This window comes from Danio rerio, chromosome 18, assembly GCF_049306965.1.
Source record: "Danio rerio strain Tuebingen ecotype United States chromosome 18, GRCz12tu, whole genome shotgun sequence".
NCBI classification, from domain to species: domain Eukaryota; kingdom Metazoa; phylum Chordata; class Actinopteri; order Cypriniformes; family Danionidae; genus Danio; species Danio rerio.
In genome coordinates, this window is record NC_133193.1 from 36,940,098 (window position 1) to 36,959,688 (window position 19,591).

General features: G+C 37.1%; 1 protein-coding gene across 5 annotated transcripts in view; it reads right to left on the bottom strand.

The window, feature by feature from the left end:
* Positions 1 to 19,591, bottom strand: part of plch1 (phospholipase C, eta 1) — a 104,633-nt gene that overhangs the window by 44,628 nt on the left and 40,414 nt on the right. For all 5 annotated transcript variants that reach the window (XM_073929989.1, XM_073929985.1, XM_073929988.1 and 2 more), the window contains 4 exons: positions 17,193 to 17,363; positions 12,151 to 12,244; positions 2,262 to 2,465; positions 2,051 to 2,171 (listed from right to left, as the gene is read on the bottom strand). In XM_073929989.1, coding sequence (XP_073786090.1) covers positions 2,051 to 2,171; positions 2,262 to 2,465; positions 12,151 to 12,244; positions 17,193 to 17,363 — 590 coding nt within the window. The remainder of the gene's footprint in view (positions 1 to 2,050; positions 2,172 to 2,261; positions 2,466 to 12,150; positions 12,245 to 17,192; positions 17,364 to 19,591) is intronic.

A 19,591-nucleotide genomic window follows, 5' to 3' on the forward strand; every position in this document is an offset into this window, starting at 1 on the left:
CAATTAAGTTCGTCCAATCCACCTGTAGCACATGTCACGCAAACAACACACAAACACGGGGAGAACATGCAAGCTCCACACAGAAATGCCAACTGAGTCACCATAAAGCACTGATTCTATACAGTTGAAGTCAGAATTATTAGCCCCGCTTTTTTAAATATTTTCCAAATGATGTTTAACAGAGCAAGAAAATTTTCACAGTATGAGACAGTAAGCCCCTTTAAGCAATTTTTTTCGATAGTCTACAGAACAAACCATCGTTATATCATAACCTGCCTAGTTAACCTAATTAACCTTAAGCCTTTAAATGTCACTTTAAGTTGTATAGAAGTATTCTGAAAAACATATAGTAAAATATTTTTTATTGTCATCATGACAAAGATAAAATAAATCAGTTATTAGAAATGAGTTATTAAAACTATTATGTTTAGAAATGTGTTGAAGAAATCTGCTCTCTGTTAAACAGAAATTGGGGAAAAAATAAACAGAGGGGCGGCTAATTCTGAATTCAACTGTGTATATATAGTCAGCGCAATAGCCTAGTGGTTAGTGCGCCGACAAACACCTTGCTTCCTGTCTCAACACTGCCCTAAAAAGGCCAAAAATAAATCTTAAAAAAAAACTGTGTATATATATATATATATATACACACACACACACACATTTAATTCTATGTATTTGTTTAATTATTTTCAATAATTGTAAAGACTTTTTTTGTTCTTTTTTGTTTGTTTGTTTGTTTTGTTTTAAGTTACTCATTTAACTGAGGTTTTAAGAATTGCTAAATTTCGTGTTCTCTAAAATGTATTGGCTACGATTACTGCTCTAGTGTTAGCCATTATTGATGGCTATTTTAGGAATATATTTAGCATTTATTTTTGTTTTGCAGGTATGTCTGCTATACTGCTATTACTTAACCATTAATTAACCAATAATCTTTAAACGATGGGAAACGCCAACCCGCTGGGCGTCTATTTGGCAGTATCAGGCTGTCTGTAAAGGTAGGTCAGGCGAGTTTGTTTGATGTGTTTAAGATATAGCTTTTCATTGGGTTCATGTTTGCGGGAGTTTGCTCAATTCTGCATGTAGAACGGCATTCCATGTGCTCTGTTATGTGTTTTGTTTACAAAATAGCTCACCTATTTAAGAACAAGACAGGACTTCATTGTCAGTTCGTTACACTGTTTTATGATCTCTCTGTGTCTTGACTGGATCTGCTTGGGCTGGCTTCCTTGATGTCTTGTTATGATTCCTGATTTTACGACTATCTTCTCTAGCATTATTGTTGAACTCTTTATTGTTGATAAATTTTCACTTGCACTTGGATTCATTTGACTTTGTATAATTACCATAACGTGACAGATACATCGTCTCATGCAGGTGTACATTCTATTTTCAGTCAGCTGTCAAACGTTTGGCATGTTCGCACACAGCTTTTTGGTTCAGATGGAACTAGATGTGGCCAACGCTAGGTGGCAACATAGCTGGTTTCCACTGCCGCTATAGATCTTTGTCCGGGCTTAACAAAATAAATGACAGATACCAGTGATGTAGTGTGTCACATGATGAAGATATAAGCAGACATAAATCGGCACACTGCCACTATTACTCTAAAAAGATAATTTATCAAGACAACATTTTAACTTTATTGTGCTCATCAGGTCCATGATGTGGTTAAAGATATATTTAAGGATTTCTTGTTTTGCCTGTGTGACACGATGAAGACCATGAAGGTAAATTGATAGTGTCAGTGTGCTGATTTATGTTTGCGTATGTTTTTAACTTGATGGAGCACCTGCTTAAAGTTTTATGAGGCCGTTCACACACTGACCTTTTGTCAACATGATGACTCACATGTAGTAAAATGAAGTACCTTTTTAGGGCTTTAATGTAACAGAGTGTGTATCTCTCAATACTGTATTGTTTTCGAGGTTTTTCTTTGGAATGAACTTTCCCCATCAGCGGTTGCTTTTAAAGATACTACATCAACTAATTTCTGATCACAAGTGACTATCCTAAATAATAGAAGGAACAATCTGGAAGTACATACTCGTTGTTTACAAAGGCGTATTTGTTGATGGTCTCAATGACAGATTTAAAGGTGATCTTCGAAGTCAGAGTGTAACCGTGTTGGACCATAGGCTCCCCATCCGGACCGTCCCAACAATCCACTGTAAACCAAATCAAGTCACAATCAGAACAAGGAGTAACTTATTTTCAGGTATTTGAGAGATTTATATATTTATAAAGTGTTTTCTTACCCTCCACACAGCGACAGCCAGCCTGCAGGACCCATGCATACATGTCTGTCTTGGAGTGAGACAACAGCTGGTCTCCAGTCAGGTAAGTGTTATGAGAGGAAGCTATGAAATAGTTACAAATAGGCTGATCCATGTCCTGATTGATCTCGTGGTGTTGAGGGTTAAATACATCACAGGCTGGGCTCCGCATGTAGTTGGTGAAGCCTAGGTGAAGGAAAGAAAACAGAAAACAGCTGCCAAGTCAATTCACCTTTATTTCTAAAGTGCTATATACAATGCAGACTGTATAAAAGCTTCTTTTGCAAGGATAAATGAGAAAATTATAAGAAGTCAAATAACTATATATATTTTTTGTAAGAGATTTTCAGTTCATCTAACAGATAGCAGAATAGAGGTAGATTGCTGCTACAGTTCTAGCTGTTTGCTATTTGTGACCCTGGAACACAAAACCTTATTATCTTAAGTCACAGTTATCTTTTTGGCAATAGCTAAAACTACATTGTACAGGTCAGAATTAATGATTTTACTTGTATGCCAGGAATCCTTAGAATATTAAGAAAGATCACGTTGTTTTGTTAAATATATGATATTTTGTTAAGTCACTTTCATAAATATATAAAAACTCAATTTTAATTAGTATAATAGTGTATTGCTAACAACTTAAAGGTTCAAGAAACCCTCAAGTACTTTGAAAAAAAAAAAGTAACAGATTTGTGTGTGTTGAGCATCATTTAAGACAATGTTAGCAACTGTCAGATTTAAATGTGAGGAAAACTGGATCATTTTGAGCTTTTGTCAGTTAATTTCATCTTCCGGGTTTAAAATATTTTTTGGGGCAGGATCAAAATCGGTGATGTATTGCAAATCTGCTAGTGGAGTGATGAGTTGCCGATTTCTCATTATCAATCAAAGTGTGTTTTCTTATCCTATGAGAAGACCCTGTCTCTTAATTATTCATGAGAGCACGTGCTTTCCGAAGGCAAGGCAGACCTGCCAAGTGCTGAGACCCAATGACTGGTTGAGACCGCATCCGCACATTGCACTCAATATTTAGCCATTTACAAAGGGACATACTGTATGTTTATGTTTCCATGATTCATAGGGTTTGTTGCATGTTTTTCCCCGTGATGCTGTCAGGGCCGATACAGCAAAGCTGTTGGTTTGCAGCAAGCATTTTTGTCAAGAAAGCTGTACGAGAAATGGAGAAAGGCGGACTTTGTTTTTTATCAGTTGACTTCGTTACCATTCAGACACATTGTCTATATCCATGCTGCTGTGTTTGCCTATGTTTAAAATTCTCCAGATTACCGGCAGGGCTAATGATTGAGATAGATAGGGCAAGAGATTTGCTGCACTGCTATCCATTGTGTCTGCATTCAGAGAGAAGTCCACCACATTTCTAGTGTTTTTTTTATAAACATGATTATCTTTATAATGATAACAAATTGTGGTTATGTGTATATGAAACTATGAATAACATATTTAGCAGGGCATTAAATAATTTACTTTATTTCTTTGTATTTTAACTTTGTAAACTATAAAATAATTGGACTCCTCAGGGTTTGTGTCTCCTTTTTTAAACAAACTGACAACAGTTTTTTGCCCCCCTTTTTTCCCCTGCTCTGTGGCCACACTCACTCCTCCCTCCGCTTACAGCAATCCACGCCCATCATAAAGCCTTTTTTAAAAAAATGCCTTTTTTAGGTACACTTGAACCGAAAAAGGAGGGTTTCATGGCCCTTTAATTTTGACCACTTTAAAAGTAATTTTTTTCAGTATTTAGTTTTTTGAAGATTTCAGATTTTCACATAGTTGTGTCTTGACCAAATATTATCCTAACAAAGTATACATTTATTCAACTTTTAGATTCTACATAAATCTCAATTTAAAAAAAAGAAAGTGACAAGTATGACTGGTTTTGTGGTCAAGGGGTACCTGAAAAGGTTGAGCTGTACATTACATACAAGAAAGCATAACAATTTTTCTAAAAGTAGTTCTTAAAATGTCTTTTTCAAAGCTTAAAATTCAGTCAAACAATTAAAGACGTATTGCTTGCATTGCAAAATCATTAAAAGTGCAGTAGGTGATTGACAAAATGCTAACCGTTTAGCATTTTATCTTTGGACGGCGGGGAGGGACTGTGATTACAAAGCCACGCCTCCTGAAATCGCTGTCAGAACTCCAGACGACCCACTAGTTCATGTCAGTCGACAGTTAGATATGTAACAGTTAGGGCCCTTTCATACACCCGGCGCAATGTGGCACAAGGCGCGGCGCAATTGTTGTTTGCTAGTTTTAGTTTGGCGCAAGAGTCGTTTTGACGTTTTGCACTAGCTGTTTAAATAGCAAATGCATTTGCGCTCATATGTGTGCCCATAGGCGTTCTGGTCTAAAAAGGAAGGCGTTCTGAGGCGCACTGCTGGCGCGTTGCTATTTTGAGAAACTATAATAGATTTTTCAATAGACCAGAACAAAGCCGGTCTCTTGTCCAGCGCAGAGCAGGTTAGTTGTGCACCTTGCTTACACACTGCTTAATACACACATGATGTAGAGCAATAAGCAAATGTCTTTACCCATGAAAAATAATTAAATTTTTAGTATATACACACACACACACGCACAGGAGGATTTTTTTAGTTTATTCATGACAATTTGCTTTTGTATAATGTTATCATTATTAGCAGTGTTATTTATTATATCCATATTTATATTTGTTTTATTAAAAACAAGCTTAGATTTGTCCACCTGTCAGGTTTTTGACCATATGGGGCACAGGATGTGTTTTGGATAAAACTCAGTTTTTTGAAAAGGCTTTGTTATTACTGTTCATTTATTCGTTTGCTGGAAATTAGAGCTAAATTTAGAAATCGTTTTGAAACCAATCTTTGCGCTTAATAAACTCAATTAATTTTTTATAGGCTAATTGATATCTGGGCCTACAAGGTTTTCCTATCCACAAGAGCGAAAGTGAAAGTAGATAATGAGAGGCCTTATCTCTCATTCTCGCGCTGCAGATGCTTTGTTTAACTCTTTTTCTTGCTAGTGAAACGCTCATTTTTTCCGCTTACAAAGTCATCATATAAATAGCAAATGCATTATGGCGCGATGCAACTGGCTCTTAAAGGGAATGGGAGATAAGACTCTGATTGGTTTATTCGCAAAACACACCTATAACTCATTAAGAAAATAAGCTCAACCCTTTTAGACCATGCACCACGGCGCAAAGAGGATTTTTCCGTCCTTGTATTAGCAAAAGTGGATTCTGACACGCCCTGAATGCCTTTGTGTCCTGCTCTTTGCACTTTGCGCATGGACCGTCAAAATAGAGCCCTTATTGTTAAATTTATTGCTAAGCTATACTTACATGCTATTTCAGAGCGAATATTCAGAGAAGCATGGTATACACTATAGTAAGTCTGTCATTGTTCAAAAATTAACCAATGTCAATATAAAAGCAACTTCACCTTAATAAAGCAGGTTAGGTGGAATTCTGCTATTTACTGATGTTTTGTTGTTAAATTAAATAAAAATCTACATTATCGATGCTGTCAAAGGTCCCTTATAAAACTGAAAATAGTCACATCAATCTTTCACCTGGAGATTTCAGTGGCTGAACAACACTACTGTGACTATAACCCATTCATACATAACACAATCTAACATAAGCTTAGCCTGACTAAAATAGTTTTAAAACAGAACATTACCTGTCTAACAGTAATACTTCAGCTATGGCGTCGTCCTTCCTCAAGTGTGGAAAAGTAACTCCAATATTGATTTAGGATTTTCAAAAGTTTCAATTCAGAATTTGTTTTCACCGCATCTGTGATTGTTTCGTGTGCACGTGTCGTGAATGTGCGGCGCTCATGCAGGCAGGGGAATGGCGGATCTCCATGAACAGAGATGCGCAAAAGCCCAAATCTGCATTTGTTGACAGAACGGTTTAAACTACTTACCAGAATTATGGGAGATGTCGACCCGACAATATTTAATTGAATAAACATTTTTTACTTTTATGCCTTACCCAGAAATACATTTAAATACATTTAGATCATTTACTTTAATCATTACTATTGGACTGTGAAGAGCACTACCAAAAATGTTTCTGAAGACAATCACCTAAAGCACCTTTAAACAATGGACTCAATAAAAAAAATCTAAATGAAAGACAGTGACTTTTTAAAAGCTTTACCCTCTTGCTCTCATCTAAAATGGAGTTTTAGACTAAAAATAAGGCTGTGTGCAAATGGCGTGCAGCAGTTGTATGCCAAATAAATTCGTTGCAGCTTGACAAGCCCCTAATGGAAAACAAATCACTGGGAAATGCATCACACACTCAGTCATGGAGGTAGTGAAACACGCTTACATGCAAAACCCTATCTCTACTAGCAGATTGTCCTTGTCCAGCAGAAATTAACATACATAAGTAAATTAGTATATAAGTAATCAAAGGAAACTTAATTGAGCACTTCAGCACTAATTTCTCAATATGTACACATACAAAGAGAGTAAACAAAAATATGTGTAGTCAAAATATGTGACCCTGGACTACAAAAGCAGTCTTACACTGTATGGGTATGTTTTTGAAAATAGCAAAAAATACATTTTATGGATCTAAGTTATTTTTCTTTTATGCCAAAAATCAGTAGAATATTAAGTACAGATCATCTACTATGAAGGCATTTAGTGCATTTCCTAACATTAATAAAACTCAATTTCTGATTATTAATTTCAAAGACTATAGAATACACAAGACTTGTCACTCGTTTAGTTTTGAATAGGGAAGAGTGTAACAGTCAATATGAAGCCTGGACTACTATAGTAGCCAATCATTGATCACTATAGACTGACGTTTCTCCGGGGGAAAAGCTCAGACAAGATGTGTGCTTTTACATCAGTTTACGTGGTTAAAAAAAAAAACACTGGTGGTTAACAAACACAAGTTCATTGTATTTTGTTACAATCAACAGGTAAGATAAAGCATATTGTAGCTACTATAGCCCACTCTGGCATTTTTCTGTCATTTAGCAAAAATCTCAAGCTATAAAAGATGAATCAGTTCCATCAGATTTTCTCTAGCAGGAAGCCAACCTCAACCACAAGTCCCTGTGTCTTATTTAGCTTAGGGGAAATGAGGGTAACCAGTGATTTATTGTTAGTGAACAGTGCTCATGGACCCAATAAATAAAGCTCTAAAAAACACAAACACACACACACACACACACACACACACACACACACACACACACACATATAACCCTGCTCCGCTGGGCCCGCTGTCCTGCAAAGTATATTTCAACCTGCTTTAGCACACCTGCTTGGGTATTTTCCAATGATCTGAAAAGCCTGATTAGCTGATTCAGTTGGGTTTAATTAGGGCTGGAGCTGAACTCAACAGGATAGTGAGTCCCAAAGGGCTGGGTTGAAGACTTCTGCTTTAACACTTTAAAATCAATCAAAACAGCCTATTCATGTCCTCAAACTGTGAGACACTGAAAAAAAACATGTAGGAGTTTGTGTAACAGCTGCAGTCACAGTCTCATCACAGCCACAGATAATGTGTGTCACAAAGCAAACAAAAATCTGAATAGTCCAATCCAAGTGTGTTACATATATTTGAGTAAAGTAACATTTAGCCAATCACAAGGCGGACCATCTATTGGGAGTGTCTGCATGAGCATTTTCAAATGAAACAGTAACTTGTGATTTCATTAATTCAAATGAATGAAAATCAAAGCATGTTCAAAACAACACGTGAGGAACAATACTTAGACAAAGCATAACATCTGGTAAGACAATTATGAGAGTTAGCCTTGTGTAAAAAAGTAGGCTTTAAGTTGATAAGAGTGCTTTGACACCTAGACTTTTGTTTCAGGACCTGTCTCGTTTGCCCAGCTAGCGCAGTTTGTTTGGCATATGTGACTCCAGCAATCACACTTGGATCTATGCCAAATCTATTGGTCTGAAATCGCCAGAATGAGGTGGTCTCGCCTCGATTGGAAAGGACTCTGGAGCGGATCGATTGTAGTGGAAAAACAAAACGATCCAAGCCCGGCTATATCAGTAAATGTGCATTTCAAATACAAAAGTGAAAGCATGCTGAACTATTAACAAAGCTGTTTATCCATTGAAAATGTTGACCGAACTGCAGTCTAGCCAAGGGTTCTGTATGAGAGAGTCTTACCTCTGATTTATACTTAGTTACGATTTCTGTGGGCATCACCATTCAAATTAAAGCGCAGCTTTCCACTTATAATGTCTTATTGCCCATCGCCATAAATTAAAATAAGGACACTTGACAGGTAAGCGGGACTCTGCAAAATAAATCCTGATACTCTGACCAATGTAAGGACAGTTAACTTACACATGGCTTGTTTTAGCCCTTTTGGTTAAAGAGCCCCTATTATGGGTTTTTGAAAATTCCCTTCCATGTAGTGTGTAACACAGCTCTAAGGGAAGTGAATTATCCAGCTAAGGCTTAAATCTGTAAGTGTACAGTGTTTAAAATTGTTGATTCATCTATAAAAGTCGACTCATATTGCTTTAAACGAGTCGTCTTGATAACGAGTCATTAGGTGTTTCGCCATGACGTGATAACGAAACCAAGTAGTTGCACACGCAAACCTGGGAGATTTGAAACCACGCACGCAAGCCGATCAAATGAAGTCGCAAAGTGCAGATGGATATTATTGAGTCCCTACCTAAAGATAAAACATCAGCATTATAGCCCAGCCTTGAGCAGTTTGAGTGCTTCTGGAAACTACATGCTACAAAGAAGACTTCTTCGGACGTTTGTTAAAGGAAGGATCAGTAAAGAGTAGTGATGGACTATGTCAGAACCTGAATCAGTTTCTTCCACCATTTCTCAAGTGTAAGTATGTGCAATTAAAGTTGTTGCCTCGTTTACTCTAACTTGCAAATGTATTTAGTTGTGATTTGTTACTTCTAACCGCGTGTACTGTATCAGGTTAACTCGCTGTATTCTCATATCGCGTGTAAAGCCCAGTAAAAAACGCGACGCGTGCCGCTTTGTTTACGGACCTCCGTGGAGGAGGGTAATATGTGTGTGTGCGCGTGTGTTTTCGTTCGAGGAGGAGGGTTATGTGTGTGCGTTGTCCCGAGGAGGAGGGTTATGTGTGTGTATGTGTGTGTGTGTGTGCGTGCGCGTTGTCGTCCGAGGAGGAGGGCAATGTGTGTGTGTGTGTGTGTGAAAAGAGCAGAGTGTAACAAGCTAGGAGATCTCCTCGCCAGTTCTTGGAGTTTTTGCTCAATAAAATAGTTAGTCGTTTGTATTTTTAATTCCATCATCTGTATTTACATTCACGCACTGGCAGCCAAAATCCACGCCTTACACTATAAAGTGTGTGTGCACTTTGACTACTTTTAAATTGTTGGTTTGCTGCTGGGCATTTCACTCTGTCTCGTCAGTGTCGATCAATCACAACAGACTGTCATCGGTCCAATCAGCACAGATTAGCTTCGCATTTTTAATATGTTGTAGATGAGAATTTAGGGCACTGGTAATCCAGCAAAAAGGGCATTTCAGTAGTTGATGCATGATGTAATAAAATAATGCAGTAATGATTCTGCATCTTTTGGCTGTCAAAACAATGAAGTTATCTATATAGAAATTAGTTATATTTTTTTTAGCGTTGGAGGATCAAAAATAAAGTTGAAAATTTCATTCTTGCTCAAATTCAGACTTAAAAAATGGGACTATAGAGCATTTTGAGGGATGTAAACAAAAACAATGGTCCCAACATATTTCCTGTTTTACATTTTTAGTTTCTATACCTTCCGAGAGTCTGGAAGAGCATCCAATGTCCAAGAGGCACGACCTAAATAATAAACAGTAATGGGCTGAGTACAGAGCACTGGGGAACACTTTGCGTGGAGTAGTTGAGACCTTATAATTGTGCAAAGCAATATAGTATTGATGAAGCTAAAAATCTAAAGCACAACCTAAACACAGATGTCCATAATTTTGCGCTCGGCATTGTTATTTTCTTTTTTTTAAAGATTTATTTTTGGCCTTTTTGCCTTTATTAGATAGGAAGGTATCGAGATAGGAAGCAAAGTGGGAGAGAGAGAGGGAGGTAGGGTTGGGAAATGTCCTCGAGCCAGGATTCGAACTTAGGACGCCCTGACGTGCCACTGTCAGCGCTAACCACTAGACTATTGCGCCGATGTATTGTTATTTTCTACCTAAACAATCATGCTTACATCCTGCAAGTTTAGCCTTAGGCTAAACATGTGCTTTGCACATGTGAATAGCACTGTGACCCCCGTTAAAAACAAAAATGCCATTTCAGACTCTTAATTACAGGATGCAAAATTAAATTGGCTAGCATCAATAAGTTAAAGCTTTTTATTTATTTAGTTAGTGGTGTTTTCTAAGGAAAGTATCGGTTTATATTTAATATTTTAACAAACAGAACCGCAATGCTAATAGGCACCTTACATGTCATGATTTTGCAAAGTATGATCTTATCCTGGATTAACATCTATCTTGATCCTGAAAATCATTTTAGTTGGAAAATATAATTTATACCTATTCCCTACCTCTAACCCAACCATAGATGTAAGTTATTCCCGAAATCAGAGTAGAATAATAGCTGCATAACAAACATGTAGAAGTGCATATTTGTATGGTTTGACAATATTTTTTGACCTTAGATGTATGGTAACTATATACACTGATCCGGCATAACAGTATGACCACTCACCTAATAACCAGGAGAATCTATGCCACAAAACAGGAGTTATAAAAGGAGGCATTGATTTATTGATGTGGTAATAGATCTTGTGTGATATATGATACCACAATGTCAACATCAGGACCTACAGTTCCTACATACAGAGGGTGAGGGGGTGGGGGGATTAAGAGGTCAAGGCATAAACAAAAATGAATTAGCATATCGTTTGAACCATCCTTAAAGTTTCTGTCAGTCTGGTATTTTGCAGTATCTTGTTGTCATGAATGGTTGTCACGCCCTCCGTTATCGACGAATCTGCACTCAACCATTGACATAATGCACCAGGAATCTTGGTTTGTCACTCAGAATCATCAGTGGTTTAATTGATGATCTTAGGCCTATTTCATGCATTGTTGGCAATGATGTACCATGAGAAACAGGCTGGGTCATGAGCTACACAGGCTTTAACACAAAAGACTTGGAGGTAGCACTTTATTTGGATGATTCAACTGAGTATTAGTAGACTGTCTGCTTAACATCTGTTGATAATGCTCCTTCAACAAACATTAAACTGACTATAAGAAACTTTGAAAGTACATGTCAACTTACCCTGACCCTAACCCTAAACTAACAGTCTACTTATAATCTAATGAGAATTAGTTGGCATGTAGATACAATGTGACTTAAATTCAACAAACGAACCATCAAAATAAAGTGTGACCAGATGTATTGTGACACATTGCCCCGGTCACCACTGTTGTAACTGCTGTTGATTTGTTGCACTGTAGCTTATCCATCTTTGCACCACTTTTGAAACATACTCAGCGCAGCAGTTTATGAACAATTCAGACTGTCAATCTGAGACAGAAGTTCTGAGGTGCTCCACGATCACAGTTAGTCCTTTCATTCAACTTTGTCAAAAGTCAGCGGTTTTCCCCATTTGATAGCATCGTACAGTAACAATGGATGGTTCATATACTGGTTTTTGCAGTGACAATGCTTGAGGTTGGTCATAGCATCATGCCTGACTGGGATATTATTTTTATTATTATTATACACATGAATTCTTTATTGAGTAGTAATAATGTAACAGTAGTTAATTAATTGTAGTTATTATGACATTATAACAAATAGTCCAAGATAAAATTAGGAAAACAGGGAAAGAAAATAGAAGTCTGGCAAAACACAATCCTCACCTTCGATTCCAAGAACTCCATTCTGCTTGTTCTCCTCAGAGACTTCAAACTTATTGATTATGTCCAGGCAGCACTCAGGGGTCACACTGGACATCTGCAAGAAAGCACACAAGAAATGAAAAGAGAGGGTCAATCTCATGCCACTCTTCCAGATAGGATCCATAACATGTCAATCATTTAGTCTCTGAGGGTCAACTCCTCTTAAAGTAAGATCACAAAAACCCTCCAAACTGCCTTTCTGTCACTAAATGACTTCATCCTTCTGTTTTGTCTGCATCCTTTCCCTCTTTTCACAACTCCCCCCAGGGCTTCGTGGTCCGTGTGTGGGCAGAGAGAGGGAGCAGGGGCACAGAGAAGCTTTTTTAGCATCACACTGGGGCTGTTCATAGCCTCAGCTGGAAAGCCATTATAATGGCTAATAGAGGCAAAGCCTTTCACTTTCTGAATCTTAAGGAATACCCAAGAGCCCAGGCTGATATTGAACTGGAATAGGGAAAGTACTACTTTTAAAATGGGGTGATATAAATGCACTGAACAAATGTACAATCTGGCCAAATATATGTATAAAATATTAGTGGCAACAAAATAAGAAAAATAATAGAATAAGAATAAAAAGTCAAATAATAAGAATAGAACCTAAGCAATTAAATTCTGTTTTTTGAAATCCTGTTTTATAATTTGCTAAATTTACATATAATGTTTATTTTCACACACAGATATATATATATACACTAAAGGCCCTATCATATACCCGGCACAAAAAGCCGCAAGACGTATTTGGCGTGATTTGCTGCTATTTTCAGACCAATGCAACCCTAATTTTCTCATTTTGCACCACGTTGTTTAAATAGCAAATCCATTTGCGCAGCTTTGTTGACTCATGAGTGTGTTATGGTGCATAGTTGGCGCATTGCTATTTTGAGGAAATAAAATAGACTGAGAAATAATTTATTTTAGGCATATTTATTTGTTTTAATAAAAACAAGCTTAGATTTGTCCTCCTGTCGGGTTTTGGACCATATGGGGCATAACCATAGGTTCACACCGAAAGCGGCAAGAGTGTCAAAGTAGACGGAAGTCATTCATTTTCAATGAGAGCCAGCGGCGATGAGTGGCGAGGAGCAGCGCGGTGCGTCTTTACCGGTGTGGGCGTCGAGGAGAGTTGAAATCAAGTCAACTTTATGGTAATGAGCTTTGACGCAGTTCGGCGGCAAGCAATCAGAATGAAGAATTCCACCGCTTAAGAGGAGTTCAGGGAACACAGACCTGTGAACTTTGGTTCCGACCACAGTTGTTCCCAAAGGTTTGATTATTGTGGTCGCCGGATTTTTTGTTATTTACAATGTTGTCTTACAGGAACATGCATTAAATAAGTTACTGGCGAGTTACTGATGTGCATTATTGTTATATATATACATATATATACATATTTATAAAAAAAAGTGGGAATCTCATGCGACAGTACAAAACAGTACTGCTGCTTCAGGATATTTCAGACATATAGACACATTGGATAATTAAGTGGAGCAAAGGCATACCCCATGCAACTCGTACAACTTCCGTTGTTAAATGAATTTGATAAGAAGTGTGCAACATTTTCACGCTAGAAAACATGTTTTATGCAGGAATGTAACTGATATGCTGCAATGGCCCCTTTAAATACCAGATCAATGTAGCGAATTATGACACTCTTGCCGCCTGAGCTGAAGGCAGACAGCATTGTCACCAGGGCGGCCAGAGCAACCTTCGATGCTCTCACCGCTTTCGGTGTGAACTCACAGTAAGAATATAATTTGTGTTTGGATATGTGGAAATCTTTGCGCTTAACAAATAAAATTAAATATTAGGCTAATGCATGTCTTTGATGGGAGTTCATACAACACTGTTTCCTTGTCCACGAAAGTAAAGAGGAGAAACGGTGGAGGCTTGTTTTATAGCCTCGCTGCAGTTGGTCTGTTTAACTGTTTTCTCACTTAACTACTTGTTTTTGTGTGTGTATGTGAATGTGTGTGTGCTTGTGTGTGTGTGTGTGTGTGTGTGTGTGTGTGTGTGTGTGTGTGTGTGTGTGTGTGTGTGTGTGTGTATGTGTGTGTGTGTGTGCGTGTGTGTTGTTAATGTATTTGTGTCTTGTTAATGTGTTATGTGCAGTTCACTTTCTGATACTGCTTGCTTAGAATGGTTCAAACTTTTTTTTTTCTTAAGCAAACTAAGTAGTCTAGTATTGAAAGTGTAATGTAGTCTTAAATTATCTTGCTCAGTTTTCCACATTCAACCATTTAATGGGAGAAATTGTTCATGGTAAACGTTGTTATTCTTACATTGAATTCAAACTGTGGGCTCTGCTTGCCTGCAAATAGGACCTTTGAACAAATTGTATAATGGATTTGGCATTAATATATCATTTTATTAATCCAAGTTCAAACCACATATTTCATCTTTACTTATAAGGTGCTTTGTAGACAATGTAGACTGTATTAAAAGCCATTTATCATAGATAAAGTAAAGAAAAAATATATATAAGTTTTAGTATTTTGCCAATATGGGGATGCAACGTAACAGACATTGTTTGCAAGCTCTTTGGTTCTTTAGCTTTCTGGAAAAATATTTAGTGTCTTTAACTGACACTAATTCTTTAATTGATTTTTTTTCTCTGTGTGTGAGTATAGTCTACACTACAGTGTGTTTGTGTGGACCCCCTGAAATAGCAGCGGCCAATCCCTGGCCACCTAAAATTCTAGCTCCATCACTGGCTACTCCTACATACAGATCTTTTTTATTGAGGTTCATGTGTGTTACTTTCTCAGCAGCAGCAGCACAAATTTTAATTATGATTCCTGCAATATTCCAAAAATTTTAGGACAAATACGTTTAACACTGCACTGTAAAAAAATCTGAAATTTTACGGTTTATTTCCAGTAGCTGGGGTGCGGGGGAAAAAAAAAACGTAAAATAACGGCCATTAAATTATAGAAATTTCCCTAAATTTAAATATCTGTAATTCAACCTCTGTTATTTTACAGTAAATTTTAAATTACAGATTTTTTTTACAGTGTGTGTTACGTCAACTTTCTTTTTTATCAAATGGTTATTCATTCATTAATTTTCTTATTTAGTCCCTTTATTATTCTGGGGTCACCACAGTGGAATGAACTGCCAACTTATCCAGCACGTTTTTATGCAGCAAATGCTCTTGCAGCCGCAGCCCATCACTGGGAAACACTGGGAAACACCTACACACAATCACACACACTACGGTCAATTTAGCCTTCCCAATTCACCTGTACCACATGTCTTTGGACTTGTGGGGGAAATCTGAGCACCCGGAGGAAACCCACAAGGGGAGAACATGTAAACTCCACACAGAAATGCCAACTGACCCAGCCTAGGCTCGAACCAGCGACCTTCTTGCTGTGAGGCAACAACACAACATACTGTGCAACCATGTCGCCCCTGAATGGTTATTCAACTGCTAATTGATTATACAACTTTTAAAGTTTCACAAGCAATTTTCTTTGCCCATTCTGACCTAATACAATATACTTGTTCAACAGTCCATAGTCATTATTATCTGTTTCTCTTTTTTGTAATGAGTCATACATTTTCAACTAGTAAAGAGCATCCATTTTGTGTCTACAAATTCAAGCTGCTAAAGCACATGCAGAATGAAACTTGACCATGAAATACACCAGCTTGATGCCCCTATATATATATATATATATATATATATATATATATATATATATATATATATATATATATATATATATATATATATATATGCCTCCGAGTCAATGATACTTGTGCATATATTTCTCACACCCATTGCTTTGCTATATCTGACAGATCTTTGCTTTTGAATCTGTCACTCATGAATGACTGGATGGTCTTTGTGAACTTTGAGACTGAAATCTCAATGTCTGTTTTTTTTGTTTTTTGTTTTCAAAAACAAAACAGAAATATGGACTCTTCTGAGCCCAGATCACATCTCCAGTGTGTTCTTGATCATCTGAAATCAGCTCAGACCCTAAGAACTGGCGGCATTACTACTGCACACAACTGATGTACCAGTCAAGTGTCATTTCTTACTGCAGCAGCACACTGTGTTCAGTTGCAGAGGTTTTTCTGAAGTTCTCCTGTGCTCATGTGGCTTTATTAGCACATGACAGTTTCTCATGCTGTGTCATCTGAGGCTTAAAAGTAGAGCGCATTCAGCCGAGGGCCCCTGCCTTACTCTATACAGTCTATACAGATTTCTCCTGATTACTTCAATATTTTCACAATATCAAATGTGGTGGTTGGTGAAAGATATACTGTATGTTGATTGTGATTCTGCATTGCTAAATGTGATTTTTGCCAATTCTCACATGATTTTTGGCACAAAATAATGAGCCATGATCTTGCTCCTATTTGTCAATCAGAGATGCTCGATTTAAACCATGAAGCCCTTATATATTTCCAATTCACCGGCTTATTGAAGAAGGTTAAGAACTACTACTGATATTGTGATAATTGATAATTAAGGAACTTTAATGATGAGTCTTTTTCCCTGTAAAGTGTACACATTGAGTCTTAACACTTGAGTAAAAACAGCAGACTGTGTAAGACATCAGAGGTGGTTCCAGAACATCAGTCAGGATTTATATTAACATATATGGGATTTACAACTGTGTCAGACTGAGTTTATGAATATCATGCATGTTCATAAAAGCATGAAATCCTAATACAGACACATGCACTGGAACAGCGCCGTGCAGAGACTATCCATGGGGCATGTGCAATATAAAATATTTGAAGAGCGGGGGAGGGGGGGGGGGGGTTGTTGCGGGGGCACTTCAGATAAATTTGAAAGTGCACTTTGTATCCAAGACAAAAAAGGGCATGTGCACTGCATGATGTGCACGTGCCTGCACTGGAACATGTCTGTTCTGGCCCTTAACATGGATCCAAACCTCATTTCTGCATGAGAGTAAACATTGTAAATGGAGAGACACAATATTAAGTGTAAGAAGTATGCTTGGAGCAGTGAGATATATTACACTGACCTTTTGCTCCACACGCAGAAAGTTCCCGAGTTCTTCTGCAGTCAGATGATCCTTCTTGTCGCTGAAGCACATGAGCAATAGAAAAAGGTCTCGTCTTAATGACATCATCTTATAGAAGACCGTGAACTCCTCAAACGTCAGTGTGCCCTGCTGGTCATCAGTATCTGCTTCCTGTCAATACAGACAAACAAAGTGCAAAGGTGCAAAATGGCTTTAAATATTTTAAAGGAAAATATCCTTAAATGACTTGTTTACCACTATCGCCATGTTTACCACTACTGAGACCAAAATATATGCAGTAAAAATGGTCTTATCCTGTTACATCATAAATGATGAAAGACTTTACTTTCATTCTGTCTTCAATATTTACATGACTGCCCCATTTGCTCCTCTCTCTGTCAAAACGACTTTAGCTCAATATAAGATCAGATTCAAAAAGCAGAAATACTGTTTATCATGAGAGGATATAAAACACTCAGTGGTGTAGTTACACATAGTACAAGGAAAACAACCTGGTACTTACAGTAGAACATGCAATCTTTACCCAGCATCAAAAAACTTTCATTCTGAACATGTCAGACAGCTTTCAAGTAAAAGATAGATCCAAATAATATAAATAATAATTATTATTATTGTTATTTACTCACACTAACACTTTATTCATGAAATTAAAAAAGGCAAATATAATGCAAGTTTATAGGTTCTCACAGTTCTAAAAGTGTATCTAAAAGACAATACATCATGATACAATACAAGCATTGCATGAATCAGATGTTAGATGTAGGGAATATATATATATATATACATATACATACATAAATAAATCATCACTTCTGACCAACCGTCAAACATCTCTTTCAAGTTTACATTATTTAAACTCACCTTTGGGGGCTGGCTACAGGAAGTCCAGTAGTTCACTGACTGCATTGGTAAATTGGCCAGTTTTACAGCTGATAAAAATATGGTTTATATATATATATATATATATATATATATATATATATATATATATATATATATATATATATATATATATATATATATATATATATATATATATATATATATAATTTTCTTTAGAACTGCAAAGCACTCCAGAATCTTACAGATTGATTAGCTGTAGGCTATAATACAGTCATCTGAATTGTTTTCATACAGTTTTGTGCCTGGATTTCATAAATAGCCTTGCATTGACTAACACAGACTATTTCTGAAGTATTTGGAAGTAATTAGCATTTTCCTTAAGTAGAAAAACATAAGAACAATGTTTAGTGACTCAATCTATTACTACAGTGTTTTTAAAAGACTAAACACTTTATTGATGTAGTATACAACCAAGCATGTGTGATCAGAACACAAACAAGTCGCAGGTAATGTAGTGATCAGCGGTAAATCTTGCAAGTTGTGGAAATTAACTTGTGGAAAATAATTTCCATTATAATCAAATGCTGCAAAGCTTACACTAAACTTCGACCCTTTTCTTTAGCTCATCAGAAAGTGGCTATTGAGACAGTGACCATCTGTCTTTTGATTATCTGAAAGACAAAGGTGTTAAGAGTCCAGAACTTGCTAAACTTCTAATGCTTCTTGATCCAATCAGGCCACATTATGGATGACATCTCCCAACTCACAGGATCATCCAATCACAATGCTGGATTTGAAAGGTGACATCCTTTCAATCCCGTTTCCAGAGAAAGTATTAAAGACAGTCTCTCAAACAAAGAGAATGAGGGTTTTGTTAAGAAGTCGATTCTGTTCAGAAGTGTGTTGCAGATCAGAGCAAGAGTGGTGCAGAGCGTGGTAGTAACAACAAGGGGTATCGAGAGTGATATCAGAACTTTTGCTGTGTGTTCCAGAAAGGATTTGGTCATTGGATTCACAGTGCTTTTCCAAGGCGTCTGAAACCATAGCTTCAATATTACCACCTCCAGAAATCTGCGTGTCCCAGCTCTACCTTCAAGGATAAGACGTCGGCGTGTTCCCAACATCGAACCACCATCTTCAGAAATCTCCAATTTCTGTGTGTTTCAGAATCTACAGATTTCTACGCTCAAGGATAAAGACGTCGGTGTGTCCCGGACATTGAACCACCACCTCCAGAAATCTTCAGAATCTACAGATTTCTTCTTCTGAAAGCTCAAGAGAGCCAAGTCTGCTCGTTCCATGCTTGAAGATCTGCAAGAACATCCAACTTCTTGCACTTATTCCACTTTCCAGCCCTCTAAATTAGACCTTGGCATAGTGTGTTTAAGTATAAAATATTCTAATGAATTAAATGTTTATAACTGATATTCATTAATAACAAAAACTTCCTCAGTTCTTTGTTATTGTAGAATAAGGTTTACCTTACCTTGACTTAACCACCTTCATCACTTGCCTATGCACTTCATTTACTGAAC